We start from the raw sequence: 24746 nt of genomic DNA, 5'->3' as shown, positions 1-24746 counted from the left end.
TAATCAATCAAATAAACAAACAAAAAGGGACATTTTCATCTCACCTTTTTATCTTGGCCTTGTATGGTGAAAGAATGAAAGGATGTAAGTCATATGTTTATAAAATGGTTGTAACTTGCTTCTTTATACTTGCAGTTGGGACAGAACTCCAGCTTTTTGTGGCGTCTGACTCGAGCCTACAGCGATGTGCATGACTTCTGCAGCACACTGGAGGAGAAGAAACAACACGCAGAAAGCGGTATTCAACATTATACTAGTTTACTACCACTAAGAGTGCTGTGGGTCCTCAAATGGAGTACAGCAAATTCAAAAACCATGTAGCATCCGTCCTTTATCCGAGGGCTTCTCAAAATGAAATGTGTGACAAATGAAAGCAACAGACAAACACCCAGCACCAATGCAGGATTAAGCTCTATATTAGCGGAGGAGCGTAGCAGCCTGCCTCTGTGTCCCCCGATCTCACACAGGTTTGCCTCGGGTTTGGGACAAGCGACAGCTCTGGCCGCCGCCTCTACTGTATTCTGTTCTCTTTCCCTCTCCGCGACCTCTCCCTCCTCTGTGCCCCTCTGTGCTTCTGTCCTGTCGGTTTAGCGCTTGTGTCCTCACCCACTTTCTGAGTCTAACTTACTCTAATCGACACAATAATACTGAACTCATTATGTGTCTTTTTTTTGCAGTCCATGCGTAAATTCCCACATGCAGTAACAGGATAGCTCTGAGTGCCATCGTCACCATGACAGAACACTGTGCAGGCTGCTGTCACCCGAGGGTGCTGTCCCACGGGTGACAGCACAATGGCTCCTCGTGTGTTCTCAGCTTTCAGTGACTACAGTAAACCTACAGTGGACCCAATGCTTTCTGTCTTCTGATTCGGCTAAAGTCAAACCGGATTAACAGGTTTCTCACAATACTTCCTCAGTTTTGGATGTAAAAATAATCTATATTTATATAAACCAAGTCATCTGTCAACATATAAAAAGTGAAAAAGTACCATGACACATTAGATTTGAATAAGGTGATGGTGATTGATTAGGAACTTCCTGGTAATTGAACTCTCGCTTGTATTTTAATCCAGTCATTAGCTGCAGTTGTTGTTTTAATCTACATCCTGTTTTGTTTTTTTCAATCAGCGCAGCATTGTCACACCAGCATTTTGTGAATGAAAATATGCAAGACCAGTTTCACATCAAGTTTGGTTTCATGCAGCGCTACACCAAGAACTAATTATAAACATGTCACTCCATTTTAAAGGTGAACTAAGTAACTTTTTTGGCTGGCCACCTGTTTGTCTCAATGGAGCTGCTATTGCTTGCCAGGAATGTTCCACAGTATGGCATTGCACTATCTCCATTGAGACAAGCACGTGATGCAACCAGGTCAAATTAATCAGTATCAATCGTACCCAAGGCAATTCAAAGTGCTTCACACAGCAGGAAAAATGCATTAAAATCACAAAGAAATTACAGAAACAGAAATACAATAAAATTAACTAAATCAAAAAAATATATATATATATATAAAGTTAATTTAAGTTAATTTAGTTAGTTAATTTTAGTTAGTTTATTTATTTATTTATTTTTATTAAAAAATAATAATAATAATAAAAAACACCTAGCCAAATCCAAATTTATCTGACCACATTGGCAGGCATTCCAGACACTCCTTCCCATATTTATTTGACATTGCAGCATGACAGACGTCTCCGGGATGGACACATCACTTTTAGATTTAGATTTGTTCCCATATCTACGCGCTTTCTGCAAACTGCACACAGGTCAAATCTGTGGAGAGGCAAGCCTGCTCACAGTAAGAATGTTGTGCTTTTTTTACTGTATAACTGTCAAGATCTATCAATTTAATGCCATACCGTGGTAAAACTAAAATATTTCCAGGGAGACATGCAAGTGGTTACATGGTGCATCTTTAAATAAGCTTCATTTTTAATGAAGTTTGACTCATTTTTTTACTGGACGTTTGTCCACCACACACAAGTGCTTATTCAACTATTTAAATTGGATTTGGCCTAAATTAACCTCTGTACACCTTTTTTGTAGCTAAATGTACTGACCCTTTTGACAATCTTAAACTCGGCACACAGATGGTGAGTTTAAATTTGTCTGAGCTTTGTATCCTGTACATAGCCGACGAAGAAGCTCAAAATGTTTCTGTCCTTTTCTGCCAATTATCATCTTCCCTGCATTCAAGACAATTCTGCTCATTTTGTCAGATAACCAAACCAACCTCAGATGTTAAAAACAAGAACACTTTCTATCAGACGCTCTTGAGAAAAGCTCACTCGAAAGTCTTTTGATATATAAACTATTTGGTAGCATTTCTTATAAATGGCAAAGGCAAATGTATTTGAAGAGGACAATTCAAACACGCACACGCACACACACACATGCACACATACACACACACACACACGTTCCCAAATACTTTGGAAAATGGAAATGGAAATGGACTGAGCAGGTGACAGATATATATTTTTTTACAGAACTGAAAGCATGGTTATGTGAGTTTAAAGGTAAACTTGTAAGGCACTCCTAACAATATTTAACCACGTTCAGTGAAAATCTTAAAAGGCTTAAAAGCCCCAAGTTTAAGTAGACTTTGAACCTGTTTGTCTCTCCCTTCTAATTATACTTTTTTGTGTGTGTCCGCTTAGGGAAGAGAGTGGGCGAGGAGGCCGTGCAGCTGAACCCGACCTGCGCTGATAGTCATCAATGGTGCGTGTCACGGTTTTCTCTTTCCCCCTCCTTACTTCCTACACATATGGACACAGGTACTTTCCTTTTGGGGCCTTTTGAGTGACGTTTCTTTCCTCTGGGGCCCTCTTGGTGTGAGGTTTGGTTCACTGGAGGTAAAACGAACAAATCAAAACGACAAGTCACAAATCCCACATCCTGCAGCTCTGACTTCAAGTGTGTTCTCTACAGCCTTGGAAATTCCTCGAAAAACTGCTCCTGTACATCCCACTTCCCTTCTCCGTTCGATAGCATCACATTGAAGTGCAGGAATGTAAACAGTGTGTGAGTCAGTGTCTTTTGGCTCAAACACAACTCATATTGTCTCGTATCAGTATCTGACATCGGCTGTTTCCTGTCCGTAAAAGTTGTTGTCACGTCATGCAGCATTAGCCAAACCACTGAAAAGGTGCAGATGTTAAATGCATTTCCTGATTACAATAGTGGAGTTGGTAATAGAATTTCTTGACTGACTGATGACAATAGATGCATTGATTAGACGACTAAAAGGAAGTGTGGCAATGGCTCTCAGAACTTGTATCTCTATGATTTGACCTTAACTGCTGTTAAGAAGCACACAATTTATACAGCAAATACTTGTTAAGTGCGTATTTATAAGTAAATAGCAGGGGAAAAAATGCATGAATCACTCCCAAATCTCTTGCTAACTCACTATAACTACTATGCCTGCTGCTTAAATTTGTTGACTTAAAACAGTATACACTAAATCAAAGTGGCAGAAAAAGGGCAGAGATTATATATCAATATATTTTTCTCTACATTATAACTGTGACTTACCTGGACCTCCCTGGACCTCCCTGGACCTCCCTGGACCTCCCTGGACCTCCCTGGACCTCCCTGGACCTCCCTGGTTGCTTGCACCTGGTTGGTTGTTGCCAGGTGACTCAGAGGAAAATCCCCTTTTCCGATAATTATTCTGCCGAGTGGGTCTGACATTTGTATTTGTACATTCCTCTAATAATGGAACTGCTCTCGTGTCCAAACCTGACTCAATCATGCAACCAATATGTCAACGTGAGAACAGTGAATGATTCAGTGATGTTGTGAAAATATTATAATATTAATTTGATCCTCACTGGAAGAAAGAAAACGGATCAGGAAGCAAGCGAATGCAAGAATTTGTTCAAAAAATTGCAGCTCATGTGATGGTCCTGGTCAGGATCTATTAACCCTGGGTTAGACCGGGACTGGTCCACAAAAGTGACTAAAGGCTGATTTGTCTCTGTTTCAATACCTGCACATCTGCCGTGAGATTAGAAGGTGTTCAAAGTGAATGTACATGTTTACACCACCGCGTCACAACTTTGATGATGTCATTATCAAGAAGCCTCTGTAGTTCTATGGTTTCTATTTTGATTCTGGTTTAGGATGAACAACATGTATAATAAAGATCGACGGCAAGTCCTTTTCAATAAAGGATTTTTCTTCAGATTTTCTTTTTGGTTGGTCCTCAGTGTTTTTTCCTACTGTGGTCCCAAAGAGCTTATACATACTAATCAAATACCAGTAAATACCAGAACAATGCATATTATGACTTATTTTTCTATCTCTTTTTCTACTGGTGTATCTGGATATATTAGTGTGACAACGTGAACCTGTGATCACCAGATTCTTATCACTCCACACCCGTGGTAATGATTGTAATATGCCCTAAACTGCATTCATTCCGGTTTGCTCAGTGTCTTTTATAAACCATGTACACTTCCTACATTCAGTCTGTAATAAATGATCCGGTCCAGTGTAACAGGAGAGCTCCAGAAACGCCCTCAGTGTAGAGCTGAATGCCACATTTACATACTACGCACAAACTCTGCACACAATAGGCTGGAACTCTAGACACATTAAAACTTTTTACAAGAAAAGAACGGTTGTATCAGTCAGCAAATCTTCTTCTACATTTTCTTCTAATAGCTTTTTTCTTGGTTTGTTTACTCTGAATCTTGAGGGATTGATTACTTGTTAGGTCTAGGGTTTAGACTTGGTTTATGCAGTGCAATAATCTATTCAAACTGCCTTTTTGGACAATGAAGGACAAATTACACACTCTCCACAAGGTGTTGAAAAAATCGGAAATGGGCATGTAACAATATAAAAACAAAGACTGTGAGGCTTTTAACGATATGGTGTCACGATATTTCGGTTATTCTTGCATCCATTTTCAGGAATGTGACACTTCAAGCATCAGTCTGTTGTAGTCTTAAAATCCCACAGCAAATAACTAATTTCCCATTAGCTCATGCTCCAATCAGACTTGTTTAGGAAGACTCTACATTTATATACAACATTATAGTTTCCATTTACATTAAATCCACATTTCCTTACATAAAACAGACTATATAGCCCTCTTGTGTACGTTTCCATGGACCTTGTTTTAGCCCGCAGTCTTTTCACTGTATTCTCCTAATTGGCCTCAGCTCATGCACGTACCATGTTACAAAAGACTCTGTTTGTTTAGTTAATTACTGGCAACAGTTTTAAAAGGCTTAATCCCGTATCCACTAATGGAATTTGTAAGACTCTTAACCCGGCTTGGTAATTTGAACGGACAGCAGAAATGTAGAGAGTGAAAATGCACTTTGAGCTGTGCAAGTGGCAGAAGGAGTAGAGGGAAAAGGAGTAGCGGGAGAAGGAGTAGAGGGAGAAGGAGTAGCGGGAAAAGGCGTAGCGGGAAAAGGCGTGGCGGGAAAAGGAGTAGAGGGAAAAGGAGTAGAGGGAAAAGGAGTAGAGGGAAAAGGAGTAGAGGGAAAAGGAGTAGAGGGAAAAGGAGTAGAGGGAAAAGGAGTAGAGGGAAAAGGAGTAGCGGGAGAAGGAGTAGCGGGAGAAGGAGTAGCGGGAAAAGGCGTAGCGGGAAAAGGCGTAGCGGGAAAAGGCGTAGCGGGAAAAGGAGTAGCGGGAAAAGGAGTAGAGGGAGAAGGAGTAGCGGGAGAAGGAGTAGCGGGAAAAGGAGGCGAGGGAAAAGGAGTCGAGGGAGAAGGAGTAGCGGGAAAAGGAGTAGCGGGAAAAGGAGTCGAGGGAAAAGGAGTCGAGGGAAAAGGAGTCGAGGGAAAAGGCGGTCGAGGGAGAAGGAGTCGAGGGAGAAGGAGTCGAGGGAGAAGGAGTCGAGGGAGAAGGAGTCGAGGGAGAAGGAGTCGAGGGAGAAGGAGTAGCGGGAGAAGGAGTAGCGGGAGAAGGAGTAGCGGGAGAAGGAGTAGCGGGAGAAGGAGTCGAGGGAGAAGGAGTCGAGGGAGAAGGAGGAAAAGGAGTCGAGGGAAAAGGAGTCGAGGGAAAAGGAGTCGAGGGAAAAGGAGGAAAAGGGAGAAGGAGGAAAAGGAGTCGAGGGAAAAGGAGTCGAGGGAAAAGGAGTCGAGGGAAAAGGAGTCGAGGGAAAAGGAGTCGAGGGAAAAGGAGTCGAGGGAAAAGGAGTCGAGGGAAAAGGAGTCGAGGGAAAAGGAGTCGAGGGAAAAAGAGTCGAGGGAAAAAGAGTCGAGGGAAAAAGAGTCGAGGGAAAAAGAGTCGAGGGAAAAAGAGTCGAGGGAAAAAGAGTCGAGGGAAAAAGAGTCGAGGGAAAAAGAGTCGAGGGAAAAAGAGTCGAGGGAAAAAGAGTCGAGGGAAAAAGAGTCGAGGGAAAAAGAGTCGAGGGAAAAAGAGTCGAGGGAAAAAGAGTCGAGGGAAAAAGAGTCGAGGGAAAGAAGGGAGAATGATTAGAGAAAAAGAGAAGAGAGGAGGAGAGATGTTAAGAGACAGATGGAAAAGAACTGGAGAGAAAGGGACAGAGGAGAGAGTGAGCATGAATGAGATATAGGAGACGAGATTGAGGAGAGAGAAAGAAACAGAAGGGAGAGAGAAAACTAGGAAATATCACAATACCGATGGTTGTTTTGGATCCAGTGTAATCGAAACAAGAGTATAGTGACAGTTGTTATGTTGTGGTTCATTTTATGGTCCATTCAGGTTTTGTGCCATTGCCCAGGGCTCGCAGCCAGCTGGTCATGAGGTAGTTTATACAACTTGGGTCGCATTTGTTTATTTAATGCAGCGATGCCGTGAGAAAAAAATGTCACCTGTTTTTGAATGTGGTCCAGCTTTTTACGGTCTGGCACACGATGTTAAGACGCAACCCACTCACTTCCTGTTCTGCAACTTCAACTATTTATGCGGAAGAAACCCAACAGGTACTAATTGAACTTCATTTAAAGCAACGGCCCAACCCAAAGACTGCTGGTTCCATTCCTCCCCGAGCAGTGCAAATGCAGTACATGTGCCAGACACTTTACCTGCCTTCACTCCAGTTTCTGTGCACGCTGTGGAGAGTGAGAGACTCAGTGGATGAATGGTTTCTTAGTGTTGAGTGCCTTTCATGCCCATGTCACTGTAGAAAACCATAGAGTACAGTACAGACCAAAAGTTTGGACACACCTTCTCATTCAAAGAGTGAGTGTTCTTTATTTTCATGACTATGAAAATTGTAGATTCACACTGAAGGCATCAATGTGGAATTATATACTTTAAAAAAAGTATGAAACGACTGAAAATATGTCTTATATTCTAGGTTCTTCAAAGTAGCCACCTTTAGCTTTGATTACTGCTTCGCACACTCTTGGCATTCTCTTGATGAGCTTCAAGAGGTCGTCACCTGAAATGGTCTTGAAGGAGTTCCCAGAGATGCTTAGCACTTGTTGGCCCTTTTGCCTTCACTCTGCAGTGTGTGTCCAAACTTTTGGTCTGTATTGTATGTTAACCTTATTGATCCTTGTGGGGAAATTCACCCTGTGCATTTGACCCTTCTCTGCCACTGGGGTTAAACCTCTAAGTGGCTGCTGCAGTACAGGACTCAGAGACCCTTGATCTCCTCCTGGGCTCGGACTTCTTCTGGAGGATTTGACCTTTTGTGCATGTTTTGTGTTGATGTGGAGGAAACCCACACGGCCACAAGAGTAGAATCTACTTTCTTGCTCTCTACCGTATGTGTTATTATTACATGTGTTATTGTTACATGGTGTCTTAGTCAGCCAAATGGTTTATTAGTTGACTAATGGTTTTAGGTACAGTAGCACTATCGCTTCACAGCAAGATTGTCCTGATTGATTCCCGTCCCGTGTGGTGGAGGGCCTTTCTGTGTGGAGTTGTATAAGGGTTTATTTGGGCCACAGCCGAGAGAAGAAGACATAGAGTGAGTTATCTGGAGTTTTGAGAGAGCTTTTGCCAGCGCCACACCTCACACCCATCGAGTGAATTAATCTGTGCTCAGGGCATGTCTTTAGTCAAATAAGATTTATTTTTGTTAATAACGACCTATTTTCCTTTTGTGAATTCTGTATTGGACACGTTAGATTTTGTTTCCAAGATGGTAAACATGCAGCCGCATACATTTTAAGAATACAATGTTGTGGTGCTAATATTTTCATAAAACAGCCCTAACATCTGCTGCATGCGAATGGTGAATCAAGTGAACAGGTTGTAAAAAGAGGGTAATTATAGTTTGCTCTGAAACGATTACCTGAGGATTAGAAGGGCTGAACTAGTTATGTGGGTTATTTAGAACATGGTGAAACTAAAGCAGGAAATGTCAATCAAGCTTAGTACTTTGTTTGTGCTTTAATTCATATCTGAATGAAAAGTAAGTGCTCCTAAGAACCCAGAAGAACAGTTTGATGAACTCTTTGTGTATCATGTCAAAATCATTTAAAACCATGCATTGTTGTTTATCATGGTATTGCTTCACTTGCATCTTTATAAAATGGGTGAATATTTTCTAGCTCATTGTAAAGGTTTTGTGCATCTCCATTTAATGTTTTTAAAGATTTATTTTGTAGCACAGTGTTGGAGATTATTGTACTCTTACCTATGGACAACACATCAATAATTGAATGGTAATAGTAATAATAAGAGTTATGGTAATAACTCTTTAAAAAGGCTGCATATAAGAACTAATAAAAATAACAATAGTAAAAGACTTGCAGTGTTTAAATAAGGGTTTAAAGTGATATTTCTACATTTTTCATTGTAAAGTCTGCTCACCTTTTGTCTGATACTTTAATCATTTGTTTTAGCACAAAAATAGCACCAAAAGGATGTATTACGGTAATTTCAGTCTAAACTGTACGCTCCTTCTGTTTGGGTGCTTTTTCCTCTATTTGGTTAAAATGTATATTCAAATGTCTTAAAGCAGTAGGCTAATCCTACAGCTATATGCCGGCAACTCTCGACTCTCAATAGGTTGTTGGGTATACATGTTGAGTCTGCATGAGTGTAGTGAGTGTATTCATAAATATCGGTTCAGCAACTTCTCAAATATGAATGCACTTTTCTTCCCACTTTTATTTTGGACGATTGGAAGTGCTCATTATGTCTCTGCAGCTTTGTAAATAAGTGTTGTACATCAGCTCTTAGAGTGTGGCCTTATACTGTGCTGCAGACAGGACATGGAGGTATTTTTGTGAATGATCCTTGCTTATTCTCTTGAGTGAAATGGCTCAATGACAGTTCCAGGTTGGGCTGAGGGCACAAGCTCAACAAACCGGCTCTGTACAACTGCAGGCATGTGAACTGTAGTAACTTTACCCTGCAGCTAAACCTTAGTCCTAATGTACAGTGTACAGCCTTCATTGAGAAATCATGATATTAAACATACCTTTAAAGTCTGCACAAAGGGAAACATGAAAGATGAAAGAAGGTGTGGGCGATATGGCAAAAGCCTAGTCTATTGCTTCATATTGCCTTTAATGAATGAATTCAGCTGTTCTTCAAAGACTTGACACTTCTCTATTACAGCTTTATCTGCCAGTCAATCACAGCATGTCAGAATCTGAACGATAGGAAGAATTATTGTGCAGAACACCACCCGGCTAATGCACTTTTACTACCTCACTTTTCACTACATGATCTTTTTAATTATTTATTGATTTTAATGCTACTCTGCAAGAGCCCTATGAATATATTAGGAGCAGAAGTAACACAAAAATGATGATCATATATTTTTCCCGATATTGATTGATCACATATTTTGTTTTGATTTTATTTTGTCTTCTTAAAAACAAATTAAATGGCTTTTAAAATGAATTTGCTGAACATAAACAATACAGACTTGTTATCATTGTTGTTGAACACAAAGAATTGTCAGATTTCTTCCTCTAAAGTCTGAACTCTGCTCCAAACCACATGCTTTTACTGACTGGATTGTCTGTGGACTTCCTTATTAAAAAGCACTGTGCATTTCATGCCTAGAAAGGACCGAATCTTGATTTAAACCAAATTACCATATTTTCCGGACTATAAGTCGCACCGGAGGATAAGTCGCACCAGCCAAGAAATACATAATGAGAAGACAAAAACACATATAAGTCACACTGGAGTATGAAATGCAGTTGCAAGTGTGAAAATAACAAATAATATCACATACAAGTCGCTCCGGAGTATAAGTATACAAGTATAAATATAAGTATAAGTCGCACCCATGCCAAAACTATGAAAAAAGGTGCAACTTATAGTCCCTAAAATACGGGTACTGGCCTGGCCTTAAGCGTAACTATAAAGGTGATAACCATGAGCTTGCATTGACCTGCATGAAATAGAAAAACACCCTTAATAGAAGGAAACATATTATGTACTGTAGTGTTTACCCTTCTAGCCAAAGTCCTATTGTAAAATGTATTGAATAACCACTCCACAAATGCCTCTGTAGGTTTCAGTAACCTGAAAGTTGGAGGTTTAATCCCACTGTGGTTGTGCCCTTGGGCATAATGCTTAGCCATGACTCTTGCTATTATAACCAAAATATTACTTTGCATATTTTGTACAAAGCTTTTTCTATATGGACAATTATTTTTTTATAGCCATATTTTCTGCATTCCCACAGGTCCATAAAATCGTTTAATTTTGGAGAACGTTTTTTCAAGTGATGAACTGTATGTACCATAGCGAGGAGGAAATAACAATAGCAATTCCTTTTTGCATAATCCTTTGTGTGGAGCTTGGTTAATGGAGCAAAAGGTGGAACCAGACGGCCTCGTTTGGTTAGTTTGTGTTTGGGTTTGACGGTTAATTGCCTTTGAAATTACATGGTGATAGAGCTGAGATGATTACTTTAGTAAATTGAGTAATTTGATTATAAAAAAGCTTCAGTTATTATTTTATTGCCTTGATGATTCATTTAATCTGGGTATTTAATTAAATATGCATGAATCTGTGGAGTGGAGCACACAAAATTACTTGTGGCACCTGTTTTACACAAAGTTAGTTTCCTTGCGCCGCCTGCAGCAACTGAAGCACAACAGAGAAGAAGGCAGTTTGTTCTAAACTCACATGTGTGTCTATGGAGCGGAGTTGTGTGAAAGAGCACCAAGGGCCACGGTGATGAAACTGAGTCCAGGCCAAGTGATAAAGGCTAAAGTGAACAGCTCACAGAGCTGATGCTGCAAAATGACTCAACCTCATTATTGCCCTTTCAGAAGCGTCCTGCATGTGGAGGAGAATGGAGCAGCTCCACGTGTGAGTGCATCCACTGTGTGCAGTCTGCAGCTTCATGTTTCACGCTCTGCTCCTCCCTTTTTGCATCTCCTTTTGCCCATTATTCCACGTGCGTTAGTGGGACCTCCTGAGCTCTTTCGCTCCTCTTTTTCTGTTCAAGTCTTTTTAGTTAAACTTACACAGCAAACTGTCCCTGCGATACAGGGCTACAGTATATAACTGTTGCTTGTACTTTTCTATCACTTTCTCCTTCCATGCATGTTATAGTGGGAAATGTGAACTGTGAGGCCAACTGAAAGGTTCTACAGTTCCCACTGCAGACAGATGAGAGTGCACAGAGAGAGCAGTGCTCTCATTGGTTATGTAAAGCAGAACTCAGTTTGTGCATAGACAGAGCCTTGTGCTAACTATGACCCAGGCACTGAAAATAATTACACAGATCTTGTACTGTCACTATTTCTCTCAATATAGTTAACTTGGGTTTAAAAGTTGACCGAAAAACGGATTAAATATCAAACAGATATCAAATTACAATTCTAATACAATACCTTAAAAATAGTAATTAACTAAGTAACTAGATTAGAAATGTAATTTCAGGCAAATTGATCAGCCTTGTTTAAAAAATATATATATAATTACAATAATTTACTTGGGAAAAAAATTGCAATTACGATTTTTGGGCAAATTTGGTCATCTATTATGACATAAAGAATCTACATAACCAAGAAGTCTTAAGTCTATTTTAATCCATGTATGCCTGTTCAAACCTTCTAATCGGCTACTTGTTTGCTCTGAATATTGCTCCGTGAATATTTACGCAGCGGGAGCAATGTATTATGCAAATACTTCTTAGGGAAGTCAAGGGAGTCCCTTGTTATTTTAAGCATTATAAAATATACATCTCTGCTGTACTGTTATGCCATAATATTTTTGGTCACGGTTTTCATATAATTTCCAATAAAAAACATTCATGCTAATCATTTTGCGGGGTTGCTGCTAATAAAATATAAATAGAACTTATGTACAAAATGCCTCAATGAAACCACCTGATGCCAAAGTCTAGATTTAACTCAAAACTCTCTTGGCCATGTTTAAACTCCTATTGACAGATCTCATGTTATCACAGTAGGATTACATTCAAATAGTCTAAGCCACTGATGTGCTGTTACACAGCAGAGGAAACTCAAACTTCATAGTCTAAATGCAAAGGGCTCCACTTTTCAGCCTGATCCCTGTATTTGTAGTGGAGCGGTGATGAAAGAATGTCATGTCATTAGGAGTCATAGCTTCCCCTGCTCATCCTGTGGACATGTGCTCTATCCCACAGAGGAAAAATCATCTTAAAGCTGAGGTAGCTGATTATCAATGCATCTAATCCACCCTGACATTTAGAAACTATGTATGAGACACATACGGCTACCTGTGCGTTGTTCTTTCGTAATTTGGGCGTTCTCCTCAGAGCTGGTAGATTCGTAACAACGGAGCTGTACATGTGCACATGGGACAGTAGTGAACACAGCACAACAGTGGAAGCTCAACAAAAAGCAAGCGAATAGAACAAGCTTCAAAACAAAAAAAAGTTTATCTCATCTTGTTTTCTTGCTTTTTTCCAACAAATGTGACCTAAATGCCTCTGTGATTGTTTTTGTAGTTGCTATTTCATTTGGTCAATTCTCAAACTCGATCACTCTGATGTTTTTTTAAACAGAACACAGACCTGACATTAGAAACTTTTGAGTTTATAAATGCAGTCGCAGCAATCACTTGGAATACATGATCCTGTTTCTGTAGGAAAATGGTGCATAAATGAGCCTCTTCACTCCGATTCCGGTACCATGGTCAGACTTGGTTCCAGAGACGCAAAATAAACAGAATGGATATTTTCTGAGTTTGTAAAGTCTCTTCACTTTCAATTCTGATGAGTTATGTTTATGTAGTGTCCAATGCCATGGCCCCTCTCCACTCCTGACATTCCCTCATTCCCCGTGTGTTCCTCTTTCCTTTGGTCTATGCGTGTCAAAGCTGCTCATACAATACACATGTTGTTTTCCTGACAGCGCCTGCTCCCAGATCACTGTCCCGCTGCAGACTGGCGACACTGAGCTGCCCCTGCGGACTTTCTTTGTTTGGGTCTGGGCTCCCTGTAATCCTGCTGTGTTTTGGATGATCCCTGCGTGTGAATCCTGGACAATTCAAATCCCCAACTTTAGATCCGCACCTCGCTCAGCGAAGGCCCCAGGATTAAACGGGAGCCATGGGACATGAGCAGCAACCGTCGCCTCTGTGCGGGTGACTTTAATTTGACCTATGCACGTGTCGATCTGCCTCGCTGTTTCGATGGCAGCTTGTGTTCTGCCTCCGGTTGCTGTGGTGACAGTATAAATGTAAACGGGACTTGGCGATTTGGGTCGTCGCTGCAGGAACAATAGGCTCCCACAAAGGGGACAGATAATTACCTCCTGTCACGAGTTTTGTTTAGGAGTTCACTTGTTAACTCTGAGTGACCTTGGAAGATAAAGTTCAAGTTTATTCTATATATACTGTATATGCTCTGAGTCTCTGAGAGTGTTTAGCCGCTGTCTACACTAATGTGAGTGCAAAAGGAAATTAATTAATCCTTTAGAAAATAGTATAGTAGCTCAATGCAAAGGATGGGACAATATATTGTGCCACAATATCTAATACATCCATGTTATCTCTGTACCTGTGAGAAACAAGGTGAATAGCCCTGACTGAAAATAATCTGTGAATACTCCACTTCCAAGAACCACAGTGAAGGATAGATCCTACCCCCATGGACAGACAGGCTGCAGATGGTCCAGGACAGACAGGCTTTAGAAGATGGAGACTGTAGGGCAAGAAACACTCAAGACCAAGGGATAGAGAGTGGATCACCAGGCAGGTGAGGAGCTTCCAGGTCCACAGGGCAGGATCGTGGTATCTAAGGTTCAATCATCACTGGAGTCATCATCACTCTCTCCCATCAACCAAAAACATGCACAACAGGCAAATCCAAAGCTAGCTCAAGAGCTAGTTAGGTCCCCACTGCTCCTGACAGGTTTAACTCCAGTGGAATTAATGGATGGGTCAAATGCAGTGCTGTGTTTTGATTCCCTGACCATACGTAGCCTTTCTGTGTTGAGTTTCTCAACATTCAAGTTGAGGAGCATCTTAAAACAATTACTACAAACTAGATGCGTCTCTGATCTAGAGGCGTCTCTGGGTTATGAGGCTGTACTACAAAGCTGGTTGGCCAGGTTTTATTTCGGTGAACTAGCCCTCAGCGTAGAGCGACAGTGGCAGAGTGGCTCTTACAGCACACTAAGAAGTTTGCAGTTTCAATTCCCTGGCCACCCGGGCCTACCTGTGCGGAGTTTGAATTATGTTATGAATTATGTGACGTATGTTTCTCCCCATATTTGCTTGGGTTTCCTGCCGGTACTGCGGTTTCCCCCATCAAACAAAAACTTATGAACGATAGCTTTGGTAGTCCTGACCAAGGCTGGCACATTTTGCTGCAGTGAGGGTTAGGTGTTAGGCTGACAGCTTTCCCTATTGAAGGATGGGTCAAATGCAGAGCACAAATATTCTTACAGGGACTCGAAAGCCGGTTAGCGATGGAATTTGTATAGCCAAAGTTTCCAAGTTTGGGCTTTAGTCTGTGCGCGTTTAAAGAGGACGGGGAAAGAGGGCATGAGAGTGAGAAATTATTAACAAACAAAATAGATTTATGTCATTGGAATCAACTTTGCATGTTTTAACAGGTGCAGTTCAATCAATTGTGGCATAATGAAAAAACATGCTTTAAGTTGAGTTTTACCGTAATATGGATGTAACACATATCCTTCAAAAATCTATAGTTTGTTAGACATGTTATGGCATTGTTAATACTATATAGTTGACATACTTGACACGGAGCTAAACTTTTAAACGTTGCTTCTTTGTACAAGCTCTTTGGTGTACTGTCTAATCTCTGAATGAACAATCTGTTTACAATAGGAACCTGACTCCTCCAGCCGCAGACACCCAATCCGACGGTTTTGGGGAAATGTCAAGTGTGTGATACATGTTCTTCTTGCACAATAACACTCCCTCCTCCTCACACTGTACATTACCCCTGTCAGCTCAGACTCTACCCCCTTTCCTTGGACGTCCTGGTTCTGTTTAGACATTGCGGCAGATAAGGTTTCAGCTCATGGGGATAAACAACAGAAGTCCCCCGAGGCAGACATACCTCCTACACCTTCACATCTCAACGCCTGAACCACACTCGCAGCAATACGGCCTTGGCACAAGATAGTCCGAATAAAACATACTTAACATGCAATGGAGATGACAAAAAATGTCAAAAAGATTTTTAAAAAGGATATGTTATGCCTTATTTATGAATTTATTTATTTATTTTGCACAATCCACTGGTAGATATTTTTTCTTCTGATATTAAAGGAAAAATGTATGAAAAACCTAGAATGACTCGATTCTGAACAATTCTGACTCTGAATAGAACAAATTTGAACCCACATTATAGGGCTTTTGACTGCTTTGTAATGCCTCGCGCCTAGATGTATATACACATTGATGGAGTTGCAATTTATTTTATTTATTTTAAGATATACCTAATAATAGTTTATCATTTATAATTGAAACTATTAAAAATTACTCAAAAAGATGCCAAATCATTGAGTGCAATCTCCTAAAAAAGGGTGTAAATTTATATCTTCCCTTTTGTGGTTAATGTTCTGGTCCATTCACGTTTATAGACATTCATAGGCACATTTTAGCACATTTCTGATACATTGTAAAAGTTTCATCATCAAGAAAATGCAAAAAAAAGTATAAAGAGATGTAGATATACCGTACATTGTTGTCAATATGGCCCACCCCTATTCTTGCACAATTCAACTGTTGCACTCGCAAAAACTAACTGACAAATCAAACGCTATCTTGTTGTTTTAAAAAACTAAATATCAATTTCCTTAACATGAACAATACAGACTTTTAACCGGTGCCATTTAACACCAAAAAGTCAAAAGTATTCCTTTGAAGTCTGAATTCTGCTCCAAACCACATGCGATTACTGACAGATGATTGGCTAGATCTGTTGATTAAAAAAGACCCAAGCTTAGAATTGACTATACTGTACTACTATATTGCTAATAATTAGAAATGACAATCTAAATATTGATACAACTTGATTAATTGCATAGCCCTACATCTCTTGTTGGTTAGTGCCGGAGACGTAACATTTGAATTCAGTACTGTGCAGCTCTAATTTGTTTAAAGCGTGATGGTTGGTGTATCCTTACAGAAATCAGTAACACAATTCTCTTAATCTTTTACACCTCCAATTAAGTAAATCACTCTTAATTGTCCTGAAGATGCAACCCAATCACCCTGTGAGTGCAGAGAGGGAAAGTCCAGGGTTTTGTCCAATCACATTGCAGTCTGCCGGCAAGCCTGCTGGGTGCACATACCTCCATATAAACAGCCCAAGAAGAATTGCTACATGTTGAATTATACTAGTGTTACCCAATCAGAGCTGAGCAAAAATATGTCCTGACGTACCCTAGACTATTGAGCAATCTGACACAGACCTCAGCCTGGCCAGGGCTGGAACATGAGGACTGCAAATGGTATGCAGCTGACAGTGTGATTTATTGCATTTACACAGCAGATCATGTCAGCGTTATTTGTGGATTTTTATATTATTTTGATTATATATTTTTTGCCTTTAACCATGTTTGCGTGGCATCCTCGTGTTACCGTGAGTTCTCTCTGGGGTTTCCGGCTTCCTCCCACAGTCCAAAAACATGCATGTTTTAAGTATATTAGCTAGTGAATGAATGTGAGAGTGAATGTTTGTCTGTGTGTCTCTGTCGCTGTGTTAACCCTGCGACGAGCTGGCCCCTGTCCAGGGTGTACCCCGCCTAAGGCCCAAAGTCACTGGGATAGGCTCCAGTCACCCACGACCCCGAACGGGAACAAGCGGTAGAAAATGAATTGATACATAGTATTGACCAAGTTTACTAAACCGAGACTGAGCAGAACAAAATCAGGGCTAAACCGGAAAACTATAATAAACAATATAAACTAAGACTAAACCATGAACAAATAAAGGATTTCAGTCTGGTCATGGTGTCAATAATCTTAAAATTGTGACGTTTCTTATTATTATATCTATTACCGCCACATTTGTTTATCATATGTCAGCCTTCTTATACCCTGATTTTTATTTTCTTTCTTGACAGTACGCATTGTTTACTTGACTTCTTAAATAGCGCTGAGCCCTCTGGGTGAGTTACAGTAGTGGCTGTTTATTGACTAAAAGCCCCATTTCCCACCCAGAAATGGCAGAGGCTGGAGGCTAAAGAAAACACAAACTGCTGAGGTTTGACGTAAAGACCATCTCTCGCTTCAGAACTGACAAACTGTGCATTAGACAGAAAGTGTGTGACCCCATCTGCCCTCCAGAGCCCGCTGAAAACAACATGTAGTCATTTACAGGATGTTTGGAAGAATATCTAAGTATTCTTTGGCATGAAGAGTTAGCTCGGGTGCATGTTTTGAAAATGTAAAAGGAGGTATTTAAATCTGTTTTGCTCTCTCAAACCCTTTGGCACGTTGTTTATGTTTATATGCATTAAAGTCCATGTCCTGGGGCGGACCACCAAAGCCCAGTCAATCAGGGTTGTGTTTTTGGCTATAACTTCCATTTTTGCACAAGATAAATAAAGTCGAGTATCCCATTTTAAGCTTAAGGTATACTTTATTAATCCCTCATAAGGGAATTAAATTCTCTGCATTTGGCCCTGACAGTGATCCTCTGTGGTACTGCACCCAGGCACCTATCTCTTTGCCACCAGGATTTTACCTGTTGTGCATGTTTTGGGTTGATGCGTGAAACCAGAGGAAACCCACACAGACACAGGAAGAACATGCAAACTCCACAGAGAAAGACCCGAGCGCCTTGGGAGTCGAACCTACTTTTAAAAGTCAATGTAGATTGGACCAGTGGCTTTGCTTCACGTTTTGTTTGGCAGAAGGAACGCTTATAATAATTCAGAAAATACCTATGCAACTGTAATCAATCAAACATAAAAGAAACACTGCCAATTTCAACTGTGAGTCATAATTCAGAAGTCCGCCACTCCTCTATCATGTGTAAAAGAGTAGCACATCCTCCTCGCTCCCGTCTTCTGTATGTCAGAGACTTTTACTGTGTGCTAATGCGTTTGTCTGCTTGGTTTGGATCGCTGCACCACCTCGCCTTTCTCTGGAGCATCTTGGACTCCAGCGATGTTACACAGCCCTTCAATCCTTAAAACAACAAATACCACTTTTTGATTGTGTGGGTTGGTTTTGTGCAGAACTTTCGTGCTTAGGACATGTCTTATCTCTCATTCATTTTCATCAAGTAGCTGTGTGGCGAGATATCTGCCAACGCATTTTTGTCTTGGTTGGAAAAGCGCTGCCAAAAATGCAAAGTAGCCAAAAACACTGATGTAATGTTAATTGATTGCATGCTGCAGCATTGCCTTCTAATTATCTTTTGTACAGTTTAGTGTCAAATAAAAAAAATAAATGCGAGGTGAAATGGCTAGATGCCTTTTCTGTAGTAAACAGCCACATACTACCTGGAGTGGTCGTTGTAGTAGAGTAGAGACAACCGAATCCAGGTGAGGTTTGTTTGACCTGCCTAGACTTTGCCTACTGTATTGTACAAAAAGTACCCATTCACCCAAAACAAAATTGCAACCCACTTGCATTTCAGACATTCTTTTGACTAGTGACCAATTTGTTTCATGATTGATTGTTAGACCTATAGCTTGGTGCCTACACAAACATGTACATCCGACTGACTAAAACGTTGTATAGAGCTAGTGGTCTAAAGTAAAACATGACTTCATCATGTTTGCGTTCCAGCGTCTGAAACATCTACTTACATGCTATAGCCAAAGTAAACAAAAGAGCTTTGGATGTGTAATGCCAGAATACTTTTCCTTTGTATTTAACGTCTTAAAATCTCAAATGTTTACATTAAGAGAACTAAGAATTTGACACACTCTAAAATAGGATTTAACGTTTGAAATATATTTTGTTACTTGTTAAAGATGAGTCATCACTACGTGTCCTCCTCATTTGACCCATCCTTCAATGCTGTTGGGGACACATACCTAGACATAGAACGTTCCCATGTGTTCATGTTTAAAGGTTGATTGAGGAAACTCACCCAGACACAGAACATGCAAACTCCACATAGAAAGGCTCCACCCGACCCAGGAAGTGTGAGTTCTGGCTGCCAGGGATTTCCAAACGGATCCTTAGCGGTCAATAGCCAGTCAACCAGTTACGTTAATGCGGTGCTTTTTAGCATTATATCTATTACCGCTACATTTGTTTATCATATGTCAGCCTTCTTATACCCTGATTTTTATTTTCTTTCTTGACAGTACGCATTGTTTACTTGACTTCTTAAATAGCGCTGAGCCCTCTGGGTGAGTTACAGTAGTGGCTGTTTATTGACTAAAAGCCCCATTTCCCACCCAGAAATGGCAGAGGCTAAAGAAAACACAAACTGCTGAGGTTTGACGTAAAGACCATCTCTCGCTTCAGAACTGACAAACTGTGCATTAGACAGAAAGTGTGTGACCCCATCTGCCCTCCAGAGCCCGCTGAAAACAACATGTAGTCATTTACAGGATGTTTGGAAGAATATCTAAGTATTCTTTGGCATGAAGAGTTAGCTCGGGTGCATGTTTTGAAAATGTAAAAGGAGGTATTTAAATCTGTTTAGCTCTCTCAAACCCTTTGGCACGTTGTTAATGTTTATATGCATTAAAGTCCATGTCCTTAATGTGGTGCTTTTTAGCTTTTTTTCCCCAAATGGGTCATTATAGAGCAAAATGCATTAGGTGAGTAAACACAGAGCAGCGGGACAGCAACAGAACTTAGAGGTCAACACAAATGTATATGAATAAACTCTCAGTCACAGTTTAAAGAGGTAACCTTTGTCGCTTACTTAGCTTGAGCAGGTAAAAGATCAGCGTTTCCCATCTCAGACAAGGAGCTAAATAATCCACCGTTTTTAATTTTCCACCAACGTCAAATCCAAGTTAAATTAAAAAAAAAAAGATTCTATTAGTCCATAAATACTGCAGTGTCTCAGGTTTGCTCAGTCTTTATGAGATGTATTCGTTATTATTGGAGTTTCAACTAACTTTTGGGTCTGGATCTATATTACATGTACATATATTTACAAAACTCCCCTAATGGCTACTAAAAAAACTACCATCACATCGTACCCGGAGTTGAATGCTCTATTGGTTTGGGGGGACACGTTGAAAAATCCTGCTGAGTTGTAACATCAGCTGAAGCCGTTTACAGGCTGTGCTTTTTCGCTGTCCACATAGTCACACATTTTCACTGTCTCTCGTGTTGACGCTCCAAATACCTGTTTGTAGAACCAGCATTCACAGAAGTCCTCAATCTGCCATCATCACCTGCATCTACCGGACACTGGAACACACTGTCCTCCTCCAAGAACAAAGGCTTTAGACTCACTACCTGCAGGACTCATGCTTGGCCAGGCGAGTGCATGTTTTTCTCTGTTTGGTGTTGACCTGCTTCACTGCGGGCTTCTTTTAAATGGACGACCACAGGACACCACGTAAGGGACAGTTTGTTGCAGGAGTAAACGTGGTTGCGTGCTGCTGTGTATTTTGTGGTTTGAGGAGGAAATGAAGTTCTTGTAAATTGCGACAATGATGTTTGGACAGTGATAAATCCTGCAGATGGTGGGTCTTGTTGGAACATACGCAGCTGAGCCAAGGATTCTGGCAAAATAGGTTAATCTAGAAGTACCTGTGTTTCATGAGCAAACCGTCAATGCAATTGGTATAATGATAACAGATAAATAAACACACATAAATAAACAAACATATTTAATTTGGTCAAAGTCAAAATAATGTGGGATTTTATACATGATCACTCTTTTAGAAGAATTGTTGATGATCTATTTGTGACATTGATTCCCTCTTCTCTTTCAAATCTCATTTTAACACTCCTCAGATTCTGGTTTATAGTATTTTAACTTGTAAGGACTTTGAGTCTTGATAGGCGCTATTCCATAAATAAATAAAATCATGAATCAAAAAAACATATAAATGCCCCCCCCCCCTCTTAACTGATAAAGTGATGGCTCTTGTCGTTTTCAATTCAATTCATTAATTTATCAAAAACCCTAACCGACATGAGATTTTGCACACACGTGGACGTTATGTTGTGAAAGCTTTTTTCAAAAACATGAGTTTTGGAGGTTTTTTAAAAGCTGTAGACTATTTGAGTGACCAATGGTAGCTCAGAATCAGACTCAGAAAAGGTTTATCGCCATTGCCAATGAACAGAATTCACAAATACAGGAACTTGCTCTGGTGATTCGGTGCTACATAAAACAATGAACAATGATAAAACAACCTGTATAAAGTCAAAGAGAAAAACAGTTTAAATCTGCTATAGGATAAAGTTGAATTTACAGATGTAGTGCAGAAAGTGAACAGTGCAGTGAGTGATTAAATTATAGTTCAATTGACAGTGTTTTGGAAGTGAAGAAATTGTTCGGACCTTAGCCTCCTGCCTGAGGGGAGTGGCCTCCTGCCTGAGGGGAGTGGCTCAAATAGTCCATGTCCAGGATAAGAAGGGTCGGCTCTGATCCCTCCCGTTCGTCCCAGAGCCCTGGAGACGTACAGGTCCTGCAGAGATGGTCATCAGTGGACAGGAAAACAAATGGGAACTTTGCTTCCGTAACCAGATGTGTGCATTGTGTATACAGTATGTGACGGAAATGGTTGACTGTTAAATGCTGGGTCAAAGGTTCAGTGAATGTTTGGTGGAATAGATTAAAACGTGGCCCCGCAGCAGTTACTTGATCTTAACCGTCTAAACTATGACTCAGACATTGATTGATTTATTGACTCATCGCTTCTGGCTTCATCCTGAACGTGTTTGAAGTCCAAATGCTTTTGTTTCGTTTCAGTTGTTGTTTTTGTCTGTTTATTGTACTGACAACTTCCACAACTGAAAAAAACAACTGTGCACTTAATATTATACCAACAACTTTACATATTAAACAAGTTAAAACTGGACTTTTTCCATATTATCGGAACTACCTGTCCACATGGTAACAATTTAAAAACTACTATTATTTTGTATTGAAAACTACATTCTATCGTTTTATATTTGTGGTATTGAAATCAGTATTGGGCATTTTCCTTTGTATTGAAAAGCAAGTCCAACAATTTAGTAACGTAACCAAGCCTGTCTGTTAAGTACTGCGATATCGATATTACTCTGATTGCACTTTTTGACACAATCATTTCAGTCAAATTAAAACAAATATGTTCATGCCTCAGTGTATTAGTCAAAAACTTAAGAGACAAAACCAAGACTAAATCAAAGCTAATTTAGACCTTGGTGTTATGAAGATGTGATTAGTTTGTTGCAATACTGATTATTGTGTTAGATACTTTAGCGCTTCTTGCAGGTCATTGATCTAACATATGATCTAATATCACGTATAATTGTGTAAAATAGGGTTGTCACGATACTAAAATGTACTGTATTTTGATACTATGGTAGAGGCTTGATTCCTAATACCAATCTACACACCAAATCATAATAAAAAATATTCTTTTTATACACAATATAATACTTTTATGTTACCACAAAGTCTTATTTTAGTCTGATAAAGCTAAATATCCTTTTTTTTCAGTTTTGATTCTTTTTCAAATGACTCTGGTTTCGACATTAGTTTAGTCTTGATTAGTGTCTGATTTTTGACACTAAAGTGAGATGTTCTTGGCTTATGCCCACAGGTACGCCATCTTGTGTGGGATCATGGCCGAGTACGACACAATACAGAACAAAATAAAGAACGGATACATATTCAAGGTGAGTTTTTATACAGGCCTGTATCTCAATCTATTTCTGTCCAGCAATACATGTATTTGTTTATTCTTTGCTGAAAACTGATGTATCCTAAGAAAGCATTGTTGTTAGTTTTTAATGGACAAACTACCCCAATTTGTAAATATTTTCCCTTAATCCCTGATTTTAAACCTGCTGAGTTGAATAAAGTGCACACTTACGTAAACCCTTTGAAATCACTTGTTGCATAATCGGAGCGTGGGACAGCAGCACGTAGCTTTCTTATCTCCTGTCAGCGGGTTCTCCCACACGCGGCGTACCTGTATGTGTCCTGATGAGAGAGGGGAACGAGAGAGAGGGGAGGAAGGCAAGAGGAGGAAGAGGGAGAAAGACGAGGGAAATAGGCTAAAGAGAGGGCCGATTAAGGCTGGGCCATCTGTTGATAAAATCGTAAACCTGATCCTGAACCCTGTGATGTGATCTGTTTGATTTGGTGTTTCTGTTCAATTCAGCTCTGCGCTCAAACACTGACACTTTTCTCAGTCCTTTCTTCCTATTGCTCATCCGTCAGACAACCATCTCATCTTATATCTCATTTAGTAATTGAATAATGGATCCGCTGCAGTTTGCATACCGGCCTGGCATCGGAGTGGAGGACGCAGTCATCGCCCTGCTGCACCGCTCTCTCTCTCACCTGGAGAAGCCTGGTAGCACTGTGAGGATTCTGTTGTTGTTTTTTTTTAATCTCTCCAGTGCCTTCAACATCATCCAGCCGCTGCTCTTGAGGGACAAGCTGGAGACGGCTGGTGTGGATTACGACCTGGCAGAGTGGATCCTGGACTACCTCACAGACCGACCCCAGTTTGTGAGAGCCCGGAACTGTGTGTCTGACACCAGAGCACTGTCCTCACGCCCTTTCTCTTCACCCTCTACACTGCAGACTTCAGACATGACACGGGCAGCTGTGTCCTGCAGAAGTTCTCTGACGACTCTGCCATCATTGGATTCATCACGGACGACGATGATGCAGAGCACAGAGGACTGGAACAGGACTTTGTGGACTGGTGTCAGCGGAACCACCTCCTCATCAACGCAGGGAAGACCAAGGAGATGGTGGTGGACTTCCACAGACGTCACCCCACTGCCCCCTCACCAGTGAACATCCAGGGACGGGACATTGAGAGAGTGGACTCATACAAGTACCTGGTGTTCATCTGAACCACAAACTGGACTGGACTCACAACACAGACGCACTGTACAGGAAGAGCCAGAGTCGGCTCTACCTCCTGAGGAGACTCAGGTCTTCAGGAGTGACAGGGCCACTCCTGAAGACCTTCTACGACTCTGTGGTGGCATCAGCCCTCCTGTACGGTGTGGCCTGCAGGAGCAGCAGCATCACAGAGAGGGAGAGGAAGAGGCTGGACAGAGTCATCAAGAAGTCCAGCTCAGTCCTGGGCTGTGCTCTGGACTCGGTGCAGGAGGTGGGGGACAGGAGGGTCCTGGCTAGATTCACATCTATGCTGGACCATGAGTGTCACCCCCTGCAGGACACTCTCTCCGCTCTGGAGAGCAGCTTCAGTGAGAGACTGATCCACCCTCGCTGTGTGAAGG

At 40.8% G+C, this 24746-nt stretch overlaps 1 protein-coding gene across 1 annotated transcript in view; it reads left to right on the top strand.

Annotated features, from left to right (window-relative positions):
- rmdn2 (regulator of microtubule dynamics 2) overlaps positions 1-24746 on the top strand; it is a 36145-nt gene that overhangs the window by 1728 nt on the left and 9671 nt on the right. Inside the window, exons 2-4 of the mRNA XM_072437271.1 lie at positions 136-238; positions 2669-2729; positions 23084-23159. Coding sequence (XP_072293372.1) covers positions 136-238; positions 2669-2729; positions 23084-23159 — 240 coding nt within the window. The remainder of the gene's footprint in view (positions 1-135; positions 239-2668; positions 2730-23083; positions 23160-24746) is intronic.

This window comes from Eucyclogobius newberryi, unplaced genomic scaffold, assembly GCF_026437365.1.
Source record: "Eucyclogobius newberryi isolate DKJ021-1_F unplaced genomic scaffold, fEucNew1.0.hap1 SCAF_8, whole genome shotgun sequence".
In the NCBI taxonomy this organism is placed as follows: domain Eukaryota; kingdom Metazoa; phylum Chordata; class Actinopteri; order Gobiiformes; family Gobiidae; genus Eucyclogobius; species Eucyclogobius newberryi.
The sequence above is the reverse complement of the archived record's forward strand: the minus strand, read 5'-3'. Positions and strand labels throughout refer to the sequence as shown.